The 23,106-nt window shown below is 44.6% G+C and overlaps 2 protein-coding genes across 5 annotated transcripts in view; one reads left to right on the top strand and one right to left on the bottom strand.

The window, feature by feature from the left end:
- Positions 1 to 7,979, top strand: part of DNAAF9 (dynein axonemal assembly factor 9) — a 57,112-nt gene extending 49,133 nt beyond the window's left edge. For both annotated transcript variants that reach the window (XM_069976326.1, XM_069976327.1), the window contains 12 exons: positions 2,419 to 2,507; positions 2,942 to 3,100; positions 3,939 to 4,064; positions 4,156 to 4,193; positions 4,280 to 4,415; positions 4,808 to 4,894; positions 5,763 to 5,869; positions 6,023 to 6,097; positions 6,206 to 6,411; positions 6,499 to 6,564; positions 6,699 to 6,792; positions 7,465 to 7,979. In XM_069976326.1, coding sequence (XP_069832427.1) covers positions 2,419 to 2,507; positions 2,942 to 3,100; positions 3,939 to 4,064; positions 4,156 to 4,193; positions 4,280 to 4,415; positions 4,808 to 4,894; positions 5,763 to 5,869; positions 6,023 to 6,097; positions 6,206 to 6,411; positions 6,499 to 6,564; positions 6,699 to 6,792; positions 7,465 to 7,577 — 1,296 coding nt within the window. In that variant the 3' untranslated portion in view covers positions 7,578 to 7,979. The remainder of the gene's footprint in view (positions 1 to 2,418; positions 2,508 to 2,941; positions 3,101 to 3,938; positions 4,065 to 4,155; positions 4,194 to 4,279; positions 4,416 to 4,807; positions 4,895 to 5,762; positions 5,870 to 6,022; positions 6,098 to 6,205; positions 6,412 to 6,498; positions 6,565 to 6,698; positions 6,793 to 7,464) is intronic.
- A 13,261-nt stretch (positions 7,980 to 21,240) lies between these two features.
- LOC138796690 (kyphoscoliosis peptidase-like) overlaps positions 21,241 to 23,106 on the bottom strand; it is a 117,555-nt gene continuing 115,689 nt past the window's right edge. For all 3 annotated transcript variants that reach the window (XM_069976324.1, XM_069976323.1, XM_069976325.1), the window contains one exon: positions 21,241 to 22,908. In XM_069976324.1, coding sequence (XP_069832425.1) covers positions 21,596 to 22,908 — 1,313 coding nt within the window. In that variant the 3' untranslated portion in view covers positions 21,241 to 21,595. The remainder of the gene's footprint in view (positions 22,909 to 23,106) is intronic.

Raw genomic sequence — 23,106 nt, 5'->3', positions numbered from 1 at the left:
ATCTGCATTGAAAAAGCTAATTGGCGCTCCTTCCCTTCTGAGCCCTCCTGTGTGCCCATGCAGTGGTTTATGCCCACATATGGGGTACCATTGTACTCAGGAGAACCTGCGTTACAAATTTTGGGGTACTTTTTTCCTCTTGTTCCTCGTGAAATTGAGAAATTTCAAACTAAACGAACATATTATTGGAAGAATTCGAGTTTTTCATTTTTACTGTCTTCTTTTGAATACTTTCCTGTAATACCTGTGGGGTCAAAATGGTCACCACACACCAAGATGAATTCTTTGAGGGGTGTACTTTCCAAAATGGGGTGACTTATGGGGGGTTTTCTCTCTGCTGACACTACAGGGGCTCTGCAAACGCACCTGGCGCTCAGAAACTTCTTCAGCAAAATCTGCATTGGAAAAGCTAATTGGCGCTCCCTTCCTTCTGAGCCCTGCTGTGTGCCCATACAGTGGTTTACGCCCACATATGGGGTACCGTTGTACTCAAGAGAACCTGCATTACAAATTTTGGGGTGCTTTTTGTCTCATATTCCTTTTGAAAATGAGAAACTTTAATCTAAACGTATATATTATTGGAAAATTAAAATTTTCAATTTTTTTCCTGCCTAATTGTGAATACTTTCCTCCAGCCCCTGTAGGGTTAAAATGCTCATTATACCCCTAGATTAATTCTTTAAGGTGTGTAGTTTCCAAAATATGGTCACTTATGGGGGTTTTCAGGATACCAGACTTCTAAATCCATTTAAAAAAAGAACTGGTCCCTAAAAAAATCAGTTTCACGAAAATGTGATAATTTGCTGATAAATTTCTAAGCCCCATAACACCCTAAAAAAGTAAAATATGTTTACCAAATTATGCCAGAATAAAGAAGACATATTGGTAATGTGACTTAGTAACTAATTTATGTGCTACGACTTTCTTTTTTTAGAAGCAGAGAATTTCAAAGTTCATAAAATGCAAATTTTTTTAATTTTTCATGATATTTTGATGTTTTTCACAAAAAACACACAAAGTAGTGACCAAATTTTGCCACTAACATAAAGTGCCATATGTCACGAAAAAACAATCTCAGAATCGCTAGCATACGTTAAAGCATCACTGAGCTATAAGAGCATAAAGTGAGACAGGTCAGATTTTGAAAAATTAGCCTGGTCATTAAGGCCCAAACTAGCTGCAGCACAAAGGGGTTAAAACCTGGGAAAAGGGGGGTGATTCAGACTTTTATTAGGGGAGGGGGCTTTTTACTATTAACTACACGTTGTTGTTTTTTTTTTTTTTTTTTTACACTTATACTAGAAGCCCCCCTAGGGGACTTCTAGTATATACACTTGGATCTCTCATTGAGATCTCTGCAGCATAGATATGCTGCAGAGATCCATGAGATCGGCACTCGTTTGCTTTCGGCTGCTGCAGCCGAAAACGAACGAGTGCCGAGCCGAGGACTGCGCCATCTTGGAGCGGTCCCCGGCCGGCATCAGTAACGGAGATCGCTCCTCCGGGACAAGGTCCCGGAGGAGCGATCTCCCCCACTAGACACCAGGGAAACGTTGCCTCCGGTAATCGGAGGCAGCTGTCAACTTTGACAGCTGCCTCCGATTAGCTAATTAGCGGGCACGGCGATCCGACCGTGCCCGATAATAGCAGCGGTCCCGGGCTACTCGCGGCACCCGGGATCGCGGCACTTCAAAGCGTGGCCGCCGCGCGGCCCCGCTTTGAAGTGCAAGTGAGTACATATGACGTACCGGTACGTCATATGTCCTTAAGAGGTTAAAAAATCTCCAGTCTTCCAGTACTTTTCAGCTGCTGCATGTCCTGCTGGAAGTGGTGTATTCTTTCCAGTATGACACAGGGCTCTCTGCTGCCACCTCTGTCCATGTCAGTAGTGAATCCCCATAGAAAACCTCTCCTGCTCTGCACAGTTCCTGACATGGACAGAGGTGGCAGCAGAGAGCACTGTGTAAGACTGGAAAGAATACACCACTTCCTGCAGGGTATACCTTAAAAAGTAACCTTCATACTGTGATGTCTAATACTATCATAGGAGGGTTCGGAGCTATGACTCCCACTTTATGCTATTTTACCCACTGTTAAAGGGGTTATCCAGGCTTGGAAAAATATGGCTACTTTCTTTCAGAAAGAGCTCCTCTACAGCCCATAGGTTGGGTGTGCTTTTGAATGGAGCTGAGTTGTAATACCAGATGCAAGAAGACGGGGTGGCGCTGTGTGTTCTCTAATCTTGGGTAACCCTTTCTAATGGAAATCCAGTAGAATAAGTATTGGGAACCCGCACCCCTCCTGCTGTTGCAAGCGTTGAGGCATTGAGCTCAGGGTGAGAACGGTAGCCCTACTGGAAGGCCTCATTGCCCACATCACCCTTTTCCTAATACCCAATATAACTATTGTGTCTTGTAGGTGGCAATAAACATCATCACCGGCCTCCCGGGAAGTCACTGCAATGACCTGTGTGATTTCCTGGTGTCCTTCCAGAAGGAGTACGGAAGGTGGGTCCTCATACACAATCATACATGGAGATGATGTATAGGATTACATGGGGGAGATTTATCAAACCCCTAACAACCAATCAGAATCCACCTTTCATTCCTCACTCGTAGACATACTGCAGATGTCCCTGGCTCCTGCTGCTCACCTGCCAACCTGTAATGGAATGCACCTGGATGCATTGCATTGTGGGAAGTGTAGTTTGCACCATACTGTATATGCTGTTCTCTAACGCAGCAAGTGGATGAATTGTTACTGCAGCTGTGGATGTTGCTGAAGGATAAGACATGCAGCAGTGTGCTGTGCAGCGAGGCTCTACACGGCTCATATGGCCTCTACGTTTATGTTTTTTTTTTTTTTGTTTTTTTTTTTATCCTTCCATGTTTACTATGCAGCATGGTTCTTAGACGCCAAATAACAGCCTGTTCCTCTGCAGGTGGATGGTGTACCGCCAGCCCACAGACGGCACTGAGGAGTTCAGCAAAGCCCAGTTCCAGAGGTTTCTCTCAAGCATTCTGGAGGCCCAGCGCAACCGTAGTGCCCGCCAGGCTGTCTATTCCAGAAAGAAGATGAGAGTCCTCGCAGCTCTAGAGGGGTGAGAATAGCTTAGCCCATACTCATTCTGTCCTTGCTGCCATGCTAATCCTGTCCAGACCCATGTCCTGTTAAGTTTAGGGTGAGCTTGTGCTTATACACGGCAGCCAATCTGAACAGTCCGAGCTTCAGTACAGAGCTAGGGCGGGAGCCTCTGTAAAGAGGACAAGTAGACATCACTCTTCTTATACACCTATTGAATAGGCTCTGTAAGTACATGTGATATCATATTGTAATGTTATGTGTTACCTGTGAGGCTCTGACTTCTGGGAGCTCCTCCTATCAGCACACCTGATGGTCGACCATCGGCTCTTCTTGCCAGTGCACCACACAGGGATAACCTGTACTGTAGCCGGGCACCATCCCAGTGGTTAGGACTGAGCTAAAGTAGCAGGACCTGCCATATTAGAGTGCATTACTGACCTGGGGTGGGACCTCCACCCGTCACACCCTCATGGTCTGCACTGAGGATAGGCCATGAATCTTATTTCCTAAACTGAGCAAAAGTATAGAACTAATCTAACATGTGGGTGGAGCGCTGCTTTCGGCACCACACAATGCTATGTGCAGCCCCAGATGTTAGGAACTCTTGTGGAGTCTGTTATAGCTCATAATATGCATTGCACATGCATGCAGTCTATTGCTCTCTGATATCAGCCATCAGCTGTCCATGCGGGGGGCTGGTGGCTGTCATGTCCCCTGATCTCTCTGCTTCCCACGGTGAGGCCCCCGGGTCTGCAGCCAGAGAATCCAGCAGGCCCAGCACTTATCCTGGCCGCTGACAGCTGTCCTTAAGCTCAATTGTCACCTTCCACGTCTGCACTCGTCTCTTCTTCCAGATACGCAGATGTCATTGATGTAGTGCAGGCCCTGCAGACTCACGCTGACCCTCTCGTCAAGTCGTCCTTTGTCGTTGGCGCTGTGACCGTGTGTGTGGACCCCCTGGGCTGCGTTATGGAGCACAGGTAGGACCGCTGGACCTTTATGGCGCTAACATAGTTATAAGTTAATTACAAGATGACGCTGATGGATTTTTATTTTTTTTTGTATTTCTAGCTTTTATTTCCCTAAGTTTCTAGAGCAGTGTTCTCAAGGTAACTATCTTATTGTCCGAGACCTTATATCTCCACTGACACCCGGGGAGATTCGCTCATCTGTCATGGTTATGTGTCTCCTGTAGGTATAGTCAGCAATGTTGTGTTCACCAACCTGACCTCCGAGCAGAGACACCCATCCCTAGGACCGGTCCAGAAGCTGCTCCGCACCATCAACCCTGGGGCTGCCTTCATACTTGCAGAGAAGGGAGTGATCACCAGGTACGGCCCCACCACATTACGGCGTATTCTAAGGGGTAATTCACATGCACTGAAATACCCGGTGCTACACCAAGCCCTGTCTGCAGATTCCACAGCAAGGCCGTGTATACCGATAGTGACACATATATAGATGTGTACTACTATTGGCATCAACAGCGCAGGTGCAGGGACCCATAGGGATCACCGTTCTAGAGGATGGTCATAGCCAATTTGTTCATTGTGCCGATCACATTACAAAATCACATTCACAAAATCTGAGCAGGTACCTATGACTCAGAGCTGAACGCTTAATGAACAGTTCCATTATAACTAAAATAGCCGCCAGTTCCCAGCCAGTAGTCCCATCCCCTCACTGGGGTCCTTGTGTGAATTTGTTTTCCTTCTTCCTGCAGAAATGAGGACGTTGAGATGGTTCTGTCAGAAAGCAGCTTCTCCAGTCCTCAGATGTTACGGACACGGTACCTGATGTATCCCGGCTGGTGAGTCTGTAGATCTGTAAGGATCCTTCTATTTGACAATGTCTCCAGTACCAAGAAATGGTGGGGGTCAGGTTTTGATTATGAAGGCCCTAAGGCTGGCTGAAATACATGGATACAGCCTGTGTTTTCTAGGACTCCCGAGGGCTGCATCCAATTTCTTCAGCCATTGGTAATCGAATAATGCATACTCTTTGGACAGACCCGATCATGCTCGAGGTTCGCTCATCTCTAATGGCCAACCTATATGCGAGTAAATTACACCAAAGTACCCCCCAGGATTGGCACAAGACCCCCCCCCCCCCCCAATATATATATATATATATATATCCCGACCACATGGTCTCTTTAATCACAACTCTCTGGCCACCTTGGCAGCACTCCTAAGAGGAATAAAGTATACTGTTTGCCTCAGTCCCAGATCATGTGATTAGAGCAGCAGCCCTGATAAGTGGAGCTGTCCCCACGATAACACTGCCAGGCAGTAGTTAGATGCGGCCAGGCTGAGTTATCACAGGTTGGCGTTGGCTCCTTGCAGCATTTCTAGGATCAGCCTCATAAATAAAGATTTGCTTTGCTGTATAATGGTCTCCTCGCGGTTCCTCGGGATTTATTGTAATTCCTCTGGGGGTGGCTGATTGTGATGAATACGCGAGCGCTGCTGTGAAGCCGATAAACTCCTCTTCAGGATTAGTCCCGCTCCCACTCCACACGCAGGGACGGAAACCTTCTCGGCTTTGTCTGTGCGGACTGATCTGATCCTTGGGAGATCCGCCTTAAGAAGCCGCCAGGCTGAGAAAAGTCTCATTAGGTTACAGAATGCAAAACTTATAAAGTGACAAGAACTAGAGGTTTTCTGATTGAATTGCAGGCATGATGGGAAATTCTCCGCCGGACCCGTCTCTCCGAGGGTGGATCGTGTCTGTCTGTGGTTCAGTCGCCCGCTGGAGAAGGCTCGCTTTATGACAAGGTGTAAAAGTGAGTAGGAACATGTTCTTAAAGGGAACCTTACAACTAGACATCGGTCCCTAACCTGGTATCTACATCAGGACTACAACTCCCAGCATGCCTTGTCCTCTATGACAGCTTCAGGGTTCATTGGTTTGTGATATTTTTGTTCTTTTCATTTAGCCATAAAGTCCTCCATGAAGTCGTTCCCTTTTACAGGGAACATTTATCATATCGTGGGACGAGTCAAGTTTTCAGGTAAGTGACACTTAGGGACTCTCTCCCCTGTCTGTGGCGGCACCGTCAGCCTTCACCTTCTATAACTACTGACAAGACAGTAAGAATTACCTTCCTCTACACTACTAGACTCTGAGCGGATGGTGGAAGTGTGCCACAACTCGGTGACCAACTCTCTGAGCCTAATCCCATTGGTGGAAGGACCCACACCCCCGCCCGACCCGCGGCATGACCTGAGGGAGAGCGCCATCCATCAGCAGTGCGTCCTGGTGTTCACAGGCTGCGGCCTCAAGGAGGACGACGTCAAGGACTGGCTGCGGCAATGTGCCAAGCAGGTGAGGAGGTACCCCTCCCCCAGCATCCCCTATATGTATGTACAGGTGTCAGGTTATAATAACACTACTGTATTCCATCTGATATAGAAACCGCAGAAAAAGGCTTTAAGAACAAGAAGATCATTGACTATACAGGAGATCCGGAACATACATGTAAGACTGCATTATCTATTTATCTATCTATCTATCTGATTGTCTGTCTATCTATCTATCTATCATCTATCTATCTATATATCTATGTTATACATACTATGAACCATCTCTCTCATCTCTGGTTGTACCTATAGGCCAAGCGTCACCTGGATCCTCTTCCTGAGGGATATTTCTACAATGGAACCCAGTTTGTGAATTTCCTTGGAGAGAAGATGGATTACCATCCGTGTATCCTTATGCTTTTCTCTTGACCACTCATTTATTAATCATGATAATTTCCCCCATAGGCACAGGCCTTGTCATAATCCATCCTGGGACATCACTGCCGTATAGATGGGCGGGCCCTGGCATAGAATTTCATTCTGTTTAGTAGGGTTGGCTTTTCCCAGACACCTTCCATTCCCTCTATTAATGTATATTGAGGCTATTCGGGGGTTAATTCTATTCAAAAATCTTCAGTCTTCCAGTATTAACCAGCTGCTGTATGTCCTGCAGGAAGTGGTGTATTCTTTCCAGTCTGACACAGTGCTCTCTGCTGCCACCTCTGTCCATGTCAGGAACTGTCTAGAGCAGGAGAGGTTTTCTATGGGGATTTGCTACTGCTCTGGACATGGACAGACTGGAAAGAATACACCACTTCCTGCAGGACATGTAGCAGCTGATAAGTACTGGAAGACTGAAGATTTTTAAATAGAAGTAAGTTACAAATCTGTATAACTTTCTGACACCAGTTAATTTGAAAGAAAACATTTTATGCCGGAGTAACCCTTAAAGCTCAGACAGTCTTACAGAAGATAACCTATACTGAGTTACCGATCTCCTCCCATCCTCTGACATTATAAGGGCAGCCATGTTGTCTAGTTTTATACTCCAGACTTTCCCTTGACTCCTGGCCCTCAGTGATGGATCAGTTCATATACGATTATGTCATCGAAGCAAACAAAGAGATTGAGAAATACAACCGGGAGCTGGAGCAGCAGGAGTATTACGACGTCTTTGGCCAGAAGCTGTGAGCGCTCCGCCGTCTCATTGATGTAACGTTCGCCATTAGTCGCCATTAGTGAAACGACTGCAGAACCACAGTAACCATCTGCGAGCGGCGTCTTTCTCCTGTTTACAAGCCATTAGTCTTCTCCCACAATCTGCTTCTTATTCGGAGGTGTTGGGTAGGGGGTGGAGTCGTAATTTAATATGCACCTTATGTGTTCAGTCTGTTCACAGGAACGCGGCTGATTCCCTTACGGACTCCAGAGCTGTCTGGCCAACTCCTATCACATCTTAATGCAGCACTTGGTTATTGAGGACCTGGTTGCGTCCGCAGCTGTTCACTGGTCCGGATGGAGATGCACTTTGCGTCTGCAACTTTTTTCGCATAACCCTCTATAGCGGCGGATAGGGAACTTTAGCTCTCCAGCTGTGGGAAAACTACAACTCCCATCATGTCTGGACAGCTAAAGCTTTGGCTTTCCAAGCATGATGGGAGTTGTAGTTTTGCAACAGCTGGAGAGCCAAGGTTCCCTACCCCTTCTCTATAGAAATGAATGGAGAAAGTTCTGCAGCTTTGTTGTCTCCATTCACTCCTACAGGTTGCTTGTTGAGGTCAAGGTATTGACTGGATGAGATGATGATGATGATGGGCTTCCATTATATGCCCGGAGCTGCATAGACCAGTTCTTGCCCCCTCCCCCTTGATATTCTAACGCTATGATGCAGAAATACTAGTGACTATATATCTGATTGGATGTCACCAATATCCATGGTGCAGGCCCCAAAGTCACATGTTGCAGCGTTAGGTGAATGTCTTTCATGTTACAGTGTTGTATTTCATTCCTATTTGCTCTCCGTAATAGGATTTTATAAGCCATTCTACTTCAGCAATATGGGGGAAGGATAAAAGCCTCTTCTACTTCTCCTACCCAATGAGCCCTAACATGGGAGGCAGCCATGTAATGGGCGGAGCTAACATTCCCGTCATTTCACCCTTCATTGCTGCTGATTTTATATACACTACATTCGTGCCCTCAAATCGGCTGCCCGCCTTATGTTGTTGTGGGTGGTCTGTGTTGCCTGTAGATGTCCCTCCTCTCCTTAAGTCGTAGATCTGGATAGGGAAACACTCCATGCACCCTGTTCTTATTGGGAAAGAAAGGCTCATGTCCAGGTGACCATTAAGCGTTAAAAGTTTACATTTTTGCTCAGTTTGCATCAAAAATTACGATGACGTAAGTCTGCAGTTAGTTTTGTTAGGGTATAAACCCACACACCGTATTTGCAGCGTATTTACTGCTGCGATACGCAGCAAATACACAGCAGATTAGATCTAAATAACTGAACACAGCATCAAATCTGCGTATCTGCTGCGTATACGGCGTGTGGGTTTGTACCCTTAAAAATTATTTCTTTTGTGTCTACAGCTCCAGTAGAAATCTGTGGGTCTCCATGGTAACAGACTACAAACAAACTCCCTGTTGTCAGATCCTGCAGTTGTATTCAATCTCCTGTCTGAAGATGGAGATTGAAGAGCTACTGTCATTTGTAGTAACCTATGACCTGTCAACAGACATGTCAGGTATTACTGATCGCACCGGGTCTCACTCCTGAGATACAGCTGCTGGGCTGGTGTGCACGGCCGCGTGTGTCTTTCTATTGCTGTCAATTAAATTCAACTGGTTCGCTTCATAGACTGTAGTGAACAAGTCTGATTTGACTAACAGCATAGGAGAGACATGCACTGTAACGCACACCCCTCTCCTGTGTATTGGGATTACCCCAGGACTCAGCAGCAAGACCCAGTGCTATCTGTTACTTTTGACATATCTGACCAAATGACGGTAACATGTTAACACATTACTGCAGGACCAGACTACACAGGATGTGATTGTAGTCTGTAGCCATGGAGACACACAGGTCCTCAGAGGAGCTGTATACATACTTTTATTTTTTTATTTTTTTTTAAACCTATATTGCAACACTGCTTCATTTTATAGATGCATCAGACCAATAAAATAATCTGTAGCAGATGTTAATATATATCCCTGGCCTTTGCACATTTCAATCTCATGTCATTGTGGGATACGGGGATTTGACATACTTTGACCAGTCCAATCCTTATACCCCCTCCCCTCCTCCTGACTTCCATGCGCTGAGCTATGGTATACCTTTGTTCTCTTTGTGTTACCCTCCGCACCGAGCTGTGAGTCTCTGATTGTTAGTACTTATGTAGCAGTAATTATTCACAATGATGAACCCGATACCTTGTAACTTCTGCCACGTGTGGGATCACCGCCGGGATGTAGAGCAGATGCCGGATCTGCTGTAATGTAGACCCCGCGGGGCATCGTAGTGCAGCTGTCTCCTATTGACAGAGTCATTGGTTATTTTAGGACTTTTTTAGGACTATTATCTGCTGCCCCTCTGAATCCGGATCCGCAGTCATCTATACACAGGAGACATTTAAGGCGGTATATACCTATTCCCACAGTTACTCATCATATTTTTATTTATTTTTTTTGTCGTTTAAAAAACGAAAATCTACAATTGAGTTGAAAGCGGAGGAATGTTTTGCTTTAACATATCGGAAATGTTTCCTTAGAGGGGGAAGCATTTCAGAATGTCTCTCCAGGGTTTATTCCTGAAGACGTTCCTATCCTTCCAAAAACAAGAAATCGTCTTCACCTTGGGGCATACGGAGCCATGGTTACTGTAGAAGTCTGACTTATGCCGTATATAGGAACACAGCCATGTTTTTTTAAGGGATATTTTATCTTAAGCTGGGGTGGGGCTTAGGAACGTTATTAGACAAGGAGGCGGGTCCAGTGTGCCTACTGTCTTCTGTGAAGCAATTGTCAAGGGGAGTTTTAGCTGAAGCAAAGTTGCCTCCATAGACACTTAAAGGGGGTATTCTTAGCTTAGGATACTATCTCCTGTCCATAGGATAGAAGGTAATAAGCTGGTCAGCGAGGATCTGACTAATGGGACCCAATGATCCTGAGCTTTGAACTGAACCTTCATTCCAGGGACCCCACCGATCAGCTTGTTATTCCCTATCTAGTGGATCTTAAGATTGGTATTCCCCTTTAAGAAAAAAAATGGCTGCTGCTGTGTTTCATGGCTCTCTAACCATGGCTCCAGTTCATCATTTGTTACCCTTTGCGTGTTCTTGTGATATTTCTGTTTCTTTTAGTTCACATATAGGACAGTGGCTCTTATTGCTACCATATTAAGACTTGAGATGATATAGTGTATTGTGAAGTAGATTTAGATCTGTTAATGATTTGTGTTTCGGGGGCTGGAACGTGGTGGCCTGTCTGAGAACAAGCCGCCATGTTGTGACCTCTTAGTAATGTGATTTATCTATGCATGGACTTGAATGATACAGTGCCTCTTAGAATGGATAGGGATTAGCAGACGGTATATGGAGTTTTATAGAATGTTCTACATGTACCTAGGGCGGCAAAAATATTGGTAGAGGTCTGAGACCACCACCTGACTGGTAGAAGATTGGCATTATGTGGGTTCTCCGGCTCTTCTTTGGAAGTGGCATTGATTAACCCTATAAAGATTGACGTAATAATGGTGAATTTAAGGCCTGACCTTGCATTGTTCGGCTGAATGCTTCCTATTTCCCATCAGGCACCTTGATAGGGAATATGGCACAGTCTACTTGTATGATATCCAAGGTGGAGCATAGGGTGCTTGTCTACTTATAAGGGTTGTCCACCTTGAAAAGATGGGCATGATGGGTTCCCTTTTAAAGGGGTTATCCAGTGCTACAAAAACATGGCCACTTTGCATCATGCTTGTCTCCAGATTGGGTGGGGTTTGAAACTCAGTTCCATTGAAGTAAATGGAGCTTAATTGCAAACCACACAGTGCTGGATAACCCCTTTAAGGCATATTGAAAGGGAGCGAGTGTTGCCTATGTCCAACAACTCAATAACCATGTGTACCGTGGAGAGCTCCGTGCGACCACTACTTCATGCAGTAAAATAGTGGTCACCCAGACAGGAAGTTGAGAAGTTGCTAGGTAACTTGATGTGTTAAAGCTTAAAGGGACAGCATTAGAGAACCGAACAAGGATTGTATATTAGCACTGTTGATACCATTGAGTTAGGCTTTAACAATTATTATGTCTCGTCGTTCTGCGTCCGCACTGCTAGTCCCTAAAGGAGGATATTACGCTTTGTGAAAGCCATACTGACGTAGAATAGAGCGTTGTAGTTTAATCATAGAGACACGGGTTGTATAGACGGTGTCTTGCGTATCATCTTCGACCACTAAAACGCAAAATAAAATACGTAGCTCACTGATCTCTTTACAAACAAATGCAGCTTTTAAAAAAATTTTGACGTTCGGACGTTTTATTCCTGTCCGAACATATAAAAAACGGATCAAGCTGAAAAGAATTTAGAAATTTGAACCCATTGCCTACACCTTTATAGTGAGGAGGCGCGAGGCACACAACGCCTCAGCGCTACCGATAGGCAGCGGGTTGGCTTTAATGATGAGCACACATTAGCTGGTTTTTAAAGGGACACAACCCATTGAAAATCTAGTGCACTTTGTATAGTTTGTAGCTGTTGTATACCTTTCACCAGACTGGTACTACAAATCTATTGAGAAAAAAAAGGAAATTTTCCGATACTTCGCTGTATCGATCCGCTTACCTCATAAATATTTTTTTTTTTTACTACATTTTTTAAAATATGTATAAATTATAGGAGACTGTGACGGTGCTATTCCAGGTGAGACAGCGGTGCCTTCCAATCACAGCACAAGTAGCCTGCGAGCTGCACCTATCAGTTCCAATAGATCCTCACCCCGGGATTTTAAGGGGTTAACGGCGCTGGTGAAAGGTTATAAAACGCGCTCCTCCGATTATTTTATGGATGTTTCCAGCACATTCTATATGTATAGGAATTTTTTTAAAAAATTAGGAAAAACTCTTTGGGGACTGAAGTTTTAGAATAGGATTGTAAAAAGAAAAAAAAAACAACTGAGAGCGATGCTCGCGGGATGAATCTCAGTTGGTTTCCAAACTGATTTTTTTTTTTTAATATAGTATTGTATATACTGTAACAGCGCAGAGGAGATTTCCATATAGAAGCGATAGGTGGGTATTTCACGGCTGTAAATCTGCGTACATTGAATTCGTAAAAACGACTGAATGAATGAAGTGCCATTACACTGTTGCGGTGACCTGGCCGCACATAGCGTCCTCAAGGAGTTTACATGCTTTGCTGACCTTACCTTTGGCAGCTTGTGTTTTTATCACAGAATGAGTGTGTCAAGAGTTGCTGAAGTTATGGGGGCAGAAGGGACGGTTATGCACTAATGGTTATCCCGTTCGTAACGCCACTTTTGAACATCATTTAACTACAAAATTGCTTTGCTTTAATTCTTTGTACTGATTTTGAGTCTCATACTTGGCATTACTTATCTTTAACTCTGAACACATCTAAAGCTGCATTAAATATTTTGCTAGTTCTGATCTTATTGCTGCCTTCTTCTGTTCAAGGGTCCTTTCAACAATGCAATAATATAATGAAGGAGTTTGTTGTGGATGGACGTTGTGTGTGTGTCCGCATCCTGCTCATGGTTTTCAGGGAGGCACCAGCAGGTTGGTAACTGCAGCTCTAGTTCAAGTGTCAAGGAGGCATACCCAAGCAACAGCATGCATGCCTCCTCCTTCCCTACCCCTCGCTGCTTTCACTGATTAACATACAGGGCTCATTGTAGAAAGCTGATACCTGTATATCAATCATACTGTGCAAGGACAGGTGGTGAAGTGGGCAAGCATGCATGCTGTGACTCAGCAAAGGCCTCCTTGACACCTGAGCTCTAAACATGACAGATCTGATTTATGGTGACTGCAGCTTTGGATGTAAATGGAGTATACAATGTGATCCAACTTGAGATCAGTGGTGCAGAGTAACTCAATATTATAGTTTTCAGATTAAATTAATAGAAGGATGTTCAGAAGTGGAGCTGGGGTGTGAATTAGGTTTAGCTTCACATGAAGCGCTGCTGCCCTTCTATGGGACCTAATCCTGCTTTTTCTGGAGAAAAAAAAAAAAGATAATAAAAAATTAAAGCGTGGAGTGTGAACCTGGCCATGTTCCAGAAAGCCTGCCATATATAGAATGGGAGAAGCGCAATGTGGAACATAACCGTCCCATGAAAGATATTTTTTCAGATTTTTTTTTATTTTCTTTTTGTATTATTTTGCACATTTTGTTCACATTGTTGGATACCCGCTGGTATTCACAAAAAGGGAAAATCTTTAGGAGATTTAAAAACTGTGAGTTAGAGATATATTGAGTTCTAGATTTTTATTTTTACCTCAGAACACTAGTGAGATGTAGCTACAGTCTGTTCACCACTGTGAGGCGCTAACACGCTGAGCTCTCCCTCCACGGTGTGCCAAATTCACTTTATTTTATTTTGTGTCAGATTTTAACTATTTTACTTGATTTTAAGGTGTTTTACTCTCGTCCACAGACACTACTGTAACTTCAGTAAAACTGAACCGTGTGATTGCAGCTTTTGCTATAACTATTGTATTTATTACGACTTAGTATAGAGAGATGTTATGAAATGACCTTTCCATTTATTTTTATATTACTTTTAATGTTTTTACTTGCCGTTGTGCAAATCTGATTTTTACACTTAACTCCAATGTATTGCTAGATAACAATAAAGTATTTTATGTCTGTTTATGTGTGTACTGTTTGTTTTTATTATATACTACTATAATACTGCTCCTATATACAAGAATATAACTACTATAATACTGCTCCTATAGACAAGAATATAACTACTATAATACTGCTCCCTATATACAAGAATATGACTACTATAATACTGCTCCTATATACAAGTATATAACTACTATAATACTGCCCCCTATATACAAGCATATAACTACTATAATACTGCTCCTATATACAAGAATATAACTACTATAATACTGCTCCCTATATACAAGAATATAACTACTATAATACTGCCCCCTATATACAAGAATATACCTACTATAATACTGTTCCTATATACAAGAATATAACTATAATACTGCTCCTATGTACAAGAATATAACTACTATAATACTGCTCCTATGTACAAGAATATAACTACTATAATACTTCTATATACAAGAATATACTATAATACTGCTCCTATATACAAGAATATAACTACTATAATACTGCTCCTATGTACAAGAATATAACTACTATAATACTGCTCCTTTATACAGGAATATAACTACTATAATACTGCCTCCTATATACAAGAATATAACTACTATAATACTGCCCCTATATACAGGAATATAACTACTATAATACTGCCCTCTATATGTAAGGATATCACTACTATAATACGGCTCCTATGTATAGCAATACAAATATAATACTGCCACATGTTTACATAAGTGCAGATTTTATTATTCTATTTTCACATTTGCAACTGACTTTTCTGCTTGTGCTGTGTACACTGGACACACAAACAGAGCATGCTCACAACTCTCTCAAGTAGAGGTAGAGTAGAAACTCCGGTTTTGCTTATAGAGGTTGTCTGGGAAAAAGAAACTTTTCCCCTATCCAAAGGATAAGGGAAAAGTAAGAGATTGCAGGGGGTCTGACCTCCGAACCCCATGCCGATCTCTGTATCTGTCCCCGGCTTTGTTGTTATGAATAAAGCCATGGGTGCGGCATGTGACCCGTGGCTATATTCATTCCTAAGGAGCTGCCGGAAAAAGCCGAGTAAGCACTCTTCCAGTTCGTCTCTCTCTGGTGGCTCATCCGGTCATCCAGAAGAATTTTGAATGCTGCTCCGGATGTGACTGCTGTGTAAGATATGACAAGCCTCAATAATAACGCAAGATAAATAAAGCAAATTCTTTGCAAGGTTACTATGTAGATTTAACCTTTTAAATGGTGCTCAAGGGTGACTTTAACTATATTACTGGTTTAACAGATGCGGCTGCCCCCGAGCCTTATCCTGACTATAATATACCATTAAAAGATAGATAAAATCCATATAAAGGAAGGGGGGGGCAGACCCTTTTTATATTAAAGGCCGCAAATAAGTATCAGTAAAAACCCAAAGTAACATCAGAGATGCCAGTCAGGTCGGGCAGGGCATGGCATGTGTTGGATACAGTCCCCAGCCCTGGAATGTGCCCCCTTATCTGCTCCTACAATGGCCGTGCTAAGGCTTCACCTATTCCCTGTCCTATTAATACCCCAGGCCCTCTGTGATGTGGACGCAGTGTCCTGGTGCGGATGAAGGGGATGAGTGATGGGAGATGTGGGAAATTTCTAGCCTGATTGTTCCCTTCAGCATTGTCAATCCTCCTGCGCCCCTCGGCCTTAAGCTCTGCGATAGGACAGGTTTATTTTGGTCCTGGTTTTCCTAGAGAGTAGAGCTGATGGTCCTCGGCAGATATACTATAAATACCACCGCATTGTAGATCTCACACTTGGGATTGCACAATATCATCTGCCTCAAATGGCACGCCTTATCTCCCTCCTTTGGGTTTTGTGTCCACACATACACACCATGATGAGTAAAGGGGGATTCAGGGAAGTAGCTTTTTTAATCTTTGTAATCAGGAAGGTGCTAAAAAAAACAAACAAAAACCCTATACTCACCTTCCTCATGTCCCAGTCTGCCACAGCTATCACAGTGCTTCAGTCCTGCGACCAATCAGTGACTGAGGAGTGAAGGTTGTGGCCACTGATTGGCTGATGGGCATTTCTACATGTTGACCTTGAAATTGCAATACGGCAGGATAGTGGGGGAGCAGGAAAGGTGAGTATAAGGTTTTTTTTGTTGTTATTAGTACCTGCCTAAGCAGTTATTCTTGAATACACTTTTCACAGTCAAACTTCATAGATGGAATGACTGGTAATGATTTGGACATCTAAACTAAATGGCTGAGAGCAGAGATAACTCTGATCCAGGATGTTGTCTCCACCTAATACTGACAGTATAATTTTTGTGCCCGTACCAAAAACCTGGCTGTACCACTGCACCCTATTGCAGTAAAAACACCACATCAATAGGATATCAATAATATGTGGGAATGAGATAAGGGGTTGTCCTATGAAGCAAAGTTGGTGAAAAGAAAAAAAGATTTGTATCTTCTATATACATACTGTGTATGTAAAGGAGTGCAGACATGAGAAAAGTTACTAACTCCATGAGACCCTTTGCAATCCCCAGATACAGATGGGTTGAGTGAGCAGCAGTGCGCTTCACTCCACAGCTGTCAATCAAGTCAGACTATGAAGCGTAGAAAAGAGATGGCCTTCCAGCTGGGAAGTGCACTCCTGGCTGTATCTCGGGATCAAGAGTGGGAACTGGTCTGATCAATAACTTTAAACTGGTCAAAAGTTACTGGAATGACAATAACACGTAAGTAAAATAACTTACATCCCTGTACTGTTCTTCTCCCCCATGGATCTGATCACTTCCTGGTTCCCACTTTGAACTGTGACCCTGCTGTTGCCATGTAATAGAGCACACACCTTCCCACAGTTGCTCTTGCCTGCCTGTGCAGTGACCAATTGCCAATACTAACTGGACAGATCAGGAAATGGCAAGTTAACGAAGCTTGAGTGACCAAACCTAGTGGTTGTAACCAAGGGCAACAGGTTCTACCATTGTACAAATCACTAATCAGACCACACATAGAGGATTGTGGGAAATTTTAGGCACCAGTCTACAGGAAAGATATAGGGGATCTGGAGAGTGAACCAAGATGGGCGACCAGAGTAACTAAATGGGAAAACTACAGAACGCAGATTGAACAAAAAAAAAAAAAAAAAAAAAGACTGCTCAGGGGGTGACCCAATGATTATGTATAAATATACAGAGATGTCTCCAGTGATCTATTTATACCACATAAATAAAGGATGGTGTGTACACCAGCACAGGAAGGGATTCTTTACTCTAAGAGCAGTGGGACTTCGGGACTCTGCCAGGGGAAGTGGTATGGTGAAGTCTATACCATACCTCCCAACTTTTGCAAAGAGCAAAGAGGGACATGTGTGCCGTGGTCCCCATAGCCACGCCCTCATAGCGACCCTCCATAGCCACGCCCCCATAGCAACCCTCCATAGCCACGCCCCCCATAGCAACCCTCCATAGCCACTCCCCTACAGTCACCACATGCTGCTGACTGAATAGTGCCTTATACAGTATCCAATCCCGCCAAAAATGCCCTATATAGTATCCAATCCCCCATTATAGTGCCCCACATAGTATCCAATGCCCCCATATAGTGCCCCACATAGTGTCCAATCCCCCACATAGTGCCCCACATAGTGCCCCACATAGTATCCAATGCCCCCACATAGTGCCCCACATAGTATCCAATGCCCCCATATAGTGCCCCACATACTAGCCTATGCCCCCATATAGTGCCCCACATAGTAGCCAATCCCCATATAGTGCCCCACATAGTAGCCAATCCCCATATAGTGCCCACATAGTAGCCAATGCCCCCATAGAGTGCCCCATATAGTAGCCAATCCCCCATAGAGTGCCCCACATAGTAGCCAAACCCCCATAGAGTGCCCACATAGTAGCCAATGCCCCCATATATGCCCCACATAGTAGCCAATCCCCCATATATGCCCCACATAGTAGCCAATCCCCCATATATGCCCCACATAGTAGCCAATACCCCCATATATGCCCCACATAGTAGCCAATGCCCCCATATATGCCCCACATAGTAGCCAATCCCCATATAGTGCCCCACATAGTAGCCAATCCCCATATAGTGCCCCACATAGTAGCCCATCCCCCATATATGCCCCACATAGTATCCAATCCCCATATAGTGCCCCACATAGTAGCCAATCCCCCATATAGTGCCCCACATAGTAGCCAATGCCCCCAAATATGCCCCACATAGTAGCCCATCCCCCATATATGCCCCACATAGTATCCAATCCCCATATAGTGCCCCACATAGTAGCCAATCCCCCACATAGTGCCCCACATAGTATCCAATGCCCCCACATAGTGCCCCACATAGTATCCAATGCCCCCATATAGTGCCCCACATACTAGCCTATGCCCCCATATATTGCCCCACATAGTAGCCAATGCCCCCATTTAGTGCCCCACATAGTAGCCAATCCCCATATAGTGCCCCACATAGTATCCAATGCCCCCATATAGTGCCCCACATACTAGCCAATGCCCCCATATAGTGCCCCACATAGTAGCCAATCCCCATATAGTGCCCCACATAGTAGCCAATCCCTCCATATAGTGCCCACATAGTAGCCAATCCCCCATAGAGTGCCCCACATAGTAGCCAATCCCCCATAGAGTGCCCCACATAGTAGCCAATCCCCATATAGTGCCCCACATAGTAGCCAATGCCCCCATATAGTGCCCCACATAGTAGCCAATCCCTCCATATAGTGCCCCACATAGTAGCCAATCCCCCATAGAGTGCCCCACATAGTAGCCAAACCCCCATAGAGTGCCCACATAGTAGCCAATGCCCCCATATATGCCCCACATAGTAGCCAATCCCCCATTTATGCCCCACATAGTAGCCAATCCCCCATATATGCCCCACATAGTAGCCAATCCCCCATATATGCCCCACATAGTAGCCAATCCCCCATATATGCCCCACATAGTAGCCAATCCCCCCATATAGTGCCCCACATAGTAGCCAATCCCCCATATATGCCCCACATAGTAGCCAATGCCCCCATATATGCCCCACATAGTAGCCAATCCCCCATATAGTGCCCCACATAGTAGCCAATCCCCATATAGTGCCCCACATAGTAGCCAATCCCCATATAGTGCCCCACATAGTAGCCCATCCCCCATATATGCCCCACATAGTATCCAATCCCCCATATAGTGCCCCACATAGTAGCCAATGCCCCCAAATATGCCCCACATAGTAGCCCATCCCCCATATATGCCCCACATAGTATCCAATCCCCATATAGTGCCCCACATAGTAGCCAATCCCCATATAGTGCCCCACATAGTAGCCAATCCCCCATATAGTGCCCCACATAGTAGCCAATCCCCCCACATAGTAGCCAATCCCCCATATAACGCCCCACATAGTAGCCAATCCCCGATTTGTGCGGCCCGACCCGAAAAACAATAAACCAGTAACTCACCTGTCCTCCGGTCCCAGCAGCTCCTCTCCCGGCAGAGCGCGCACTCCCGTCATCCTCCGGGGCGGGCAGCGGGGCACAGAGTCACTGACTGTACCGGAAGTGATTCCTGATAGAGGCTGCAGGTCACTTCCGGTACAGTCAGTGTCTCTGTACCCTGCTGCCCGCCCCGGAGTATGACGGGAGTGCGCGGCCTGCCGGGAGAGGAGCTGCTGGGACCGGAGGACAGGTGAGTTACTGGTTTATTGTTTTTTCGCTGGGGATACATATAATGCGGGACACGGGGGCCGTTCCGGGACTGCGGGACAGCACCCCGAAAACGGGACTGTCCCGCGAAATCCGGGACGGTTGGGAGGTATGTCTATACAAATTGGGCGTTGTAATTGTACTGACCGGAGAAACACTGATCACAGGTCTGTTTTTTCAGCTCACAGTGAACCATATGAAACCCCCCACAATTTATGGGGAAATGTACGGTGTGCTTAGAAAGTATAGTCGTCACAACAAAAGACAAGCCCTGATACGGTTCTGTAGATGGAAAATGGAAGGTTGTTATAATGGGAAGAGGAAGAAACAAAAATCAAAATTGGTCCGGTCCTGAAGGGGTAAAAGTACTTTTGCTATGTCATAGAGCCTTATCGAGAGTCTTTATGGGTCAAGGTCTGAACACTCACTAACACATTGAGGCCATGTTCACACGCCGGCCGATCATTCCGGCCGCAGAGTTCTGATGCAGGTGCATAAGCGCGCGGCCGCTTCAGAACTCCCCATAGCACACTATAAAGCAAGCGGCCGGAGCCGCTCGCTTCATAGTGTGCACTGACATGGTTTCCTACGACCGCTATTCACTGAATAGCGGCCGCAGAAAACTGACATGCAAGTTGTTTTCGGTGCCGCTAGGAATCCCAGCCGGAGCGAATACTATGTGTCCTGTCTTTTTGTCTGTCTGTGTTTTGTACTTTTTTTTTTGCACGTATTTCAGAGCAGGGACCCCTGTCGCCCAGTTGTGGACGGTTGTTTAGGACCAGCTCTGCAAGTAGGCAGGGACAGCATGGGGGGGGGTCCCAGCTTTAGGGCCCGCTGTCCTGTGACATGTATATTTCAAAAGACAAAACATTTTGCAAATTTACATATTAGTTTTCTAACATCTGATGTAAAAAAGAAATCCAACAAAGGCTTTCTCGTCAGCATTTTTATTCAGAGTAAATGTAATGCACATAAGGGTTTGATCCATGTCAATTATTTCCTACATTATTTTATTATGTATGATTTATTCATATAGCACCAACACATTTCACAGTGCTGTACAGAGTGTGTCATCTCGGTACAGAAATATACTCTAAGTTTTCCTTCATCTAGAAGAGAGCTAATTTGCATATTTTCCCATGGAGCATTGCCTGATAGTAGGGCTCTTCAGTGAAAGTCAGTGTCTCCCCTGAGGAAGTCTAAATAGTAAAAAAAATATAGATAGAGATTCTATTCTATCTCTTCATCCTGAACACTCCCTTATGTAGACTGGGCTTTCAGGAACTATAACAATTGTTGAGGTAAAACTATACATCCATGATGAACCAATGTTCTGCATGGAACTATGATGCTCTTTGTGGCCATTATGGGTGTTGGGGTATAGCTATCAAAAAGTAGACCTAGCCTGAAGACCATAGTAACAAACAATGTCTTCAAGGCTGATCTCATAGCAATCAGATTGCCTGTCCATCTTCAATCTCATAAGAGGTTATCATGGGCCCAGATGCACTTTCCACCAGCCACCAATGACTTCACAAGAACCTATACACATTATAACCTAAAGGTTATATTGTTTTGATATTTCCAACTTTTTCTAGATGCCGCCAAGTGCGCTACCCCGAAGATATATCAAGTCCATCATTTTGGGTTCTAAATGACATCACGACGTCCATTGTAGCTGAGTTCGGAGAAACTTTTACAGCTATTTTAATAACAGAGCCGGCAGTGCCCGTGAAAACCTTCCCCTCCCAGATCTTGTTCTTGGTAAGCTCCAGTTCAGTCTTTGTAGGACCAATGACAAGGACCTTACAAGCTCCAGGAATTTTCACTCTAAATACCTCCCAACTTTCCACTGGAAGGAGCCCAGCTCGTGGCTGCAGTAAGGCACAGCCATGTCCCCATGCGCTATACAATTTCGGGAAGGGTAATAAGATCTTGTTGGAGAAGCAGTCTATGACATAGTCACATGCATGGGAAAACTCCTCTTGGACATCGTGACGTTTGGTAAAAATGCTCAGCTTGTAATGTCCCGACTCTGGAAGATGAACGGTCAAGCTGATCTTATGATCCAGATGGGTAAGAAAACAATGGCGGTCCAGAGAGCACAAGCTATTGGTTACTTTACTATTCTCCAAAACAGGATATAGCTCCAGGTCCCACAATGTATGGAAGATGATGTTACATTTACCAGTGGTCGTAGTGATGATCGGAGACGTATGGCTGGGATTGGTGAGACCATGACGTCTTGAGTTGCTTCCAGGTCCACAGTGAACACTTAGATTTGGCGGGAAGAGTTCATTTTGGTTTATTGGGTTTTTGCATTTTAGTAAAACATTTGCTGCATTCTGAAAGTTTTCGGCTTCATGGTCCTTAACAAATAGGGACAATCTATAGTATCCATGAAAGGGCAGGAGAAGGCAACATCCGAGCTGGTCGTCCTCTATCTGGGAGACAAGACATTTTTTACTGAGTGGCTCAGACATCTCTGGGTTAGCTAGCTGGAACGTTGCGACCAAGGGCCTGGATGTCTTAAATGTAACCTTAAGGGAGCTGGTCTCAGTCATGATAAGGTCCTCCCCAGGGTTGCAGCTGATGACCCCAAAGTCTTTTGCTTTGTGATTTAACCCCCAGAGGTGATACGGATTTTCAGGCAACTTTAAAGAAGTTTTGGGCTGAGGGCAGTCAATCTGATAGGAGCAAACCCACTTGTATGGGTATTCAGCATCTACGGGCCTGGCAAATATCATTAACTCATACTGTCCATGCGAAGGGGGGAAAACTCGTAGGGTCATAAGGGACTCTTGGGTGGAGAGTATCCCGAAGGTCTTTTCTACAAAAGTTCTACTGTTATCGAAGAGTTTGTATATCTTATAGCTATATTCCATCGGGCATGAGCTGCCCAGTGCGATCTTGACTTCGCCATCTTCTGTATGGAGAAAAGAGTGAAAAATAAATAGATGATTGACCTCTAAACCTTCAAAAACTATTCCTAATCATGTCCGGCATCTTAGTACAATACACAAAGGGTTTCTAATAGAGAAATGTATGATGGCAAAAATCAAGCACATAAAAACAAGCAAACATAAAATATGTGTTTGGGTAATTTAGGGTTGGCCAGGCTGGC

The sequence above is a fragment of the Dendropsophus ebraccatus genome, chromosome 7 (assembly GCF_027789765.1).
Source record: "Dendropsophus ebraccatus isolate aDenEbr1 chromosome 7, aDenEbr1.pat, whole genome shotgun sequence".
NCBI classification, from domain to species: domain Eukaryota; kingdom Metazoa; phylum Chordata; class Amphibia; order Anura; family Hylidae; genus Dendropsophus; species Dendropsophus ebraccatus.
The sequence above is the reverse complement of the archived record's forward strand: the minus strand, read 5'-3'. Positions and strand labels throughout refer to the sequence as shown.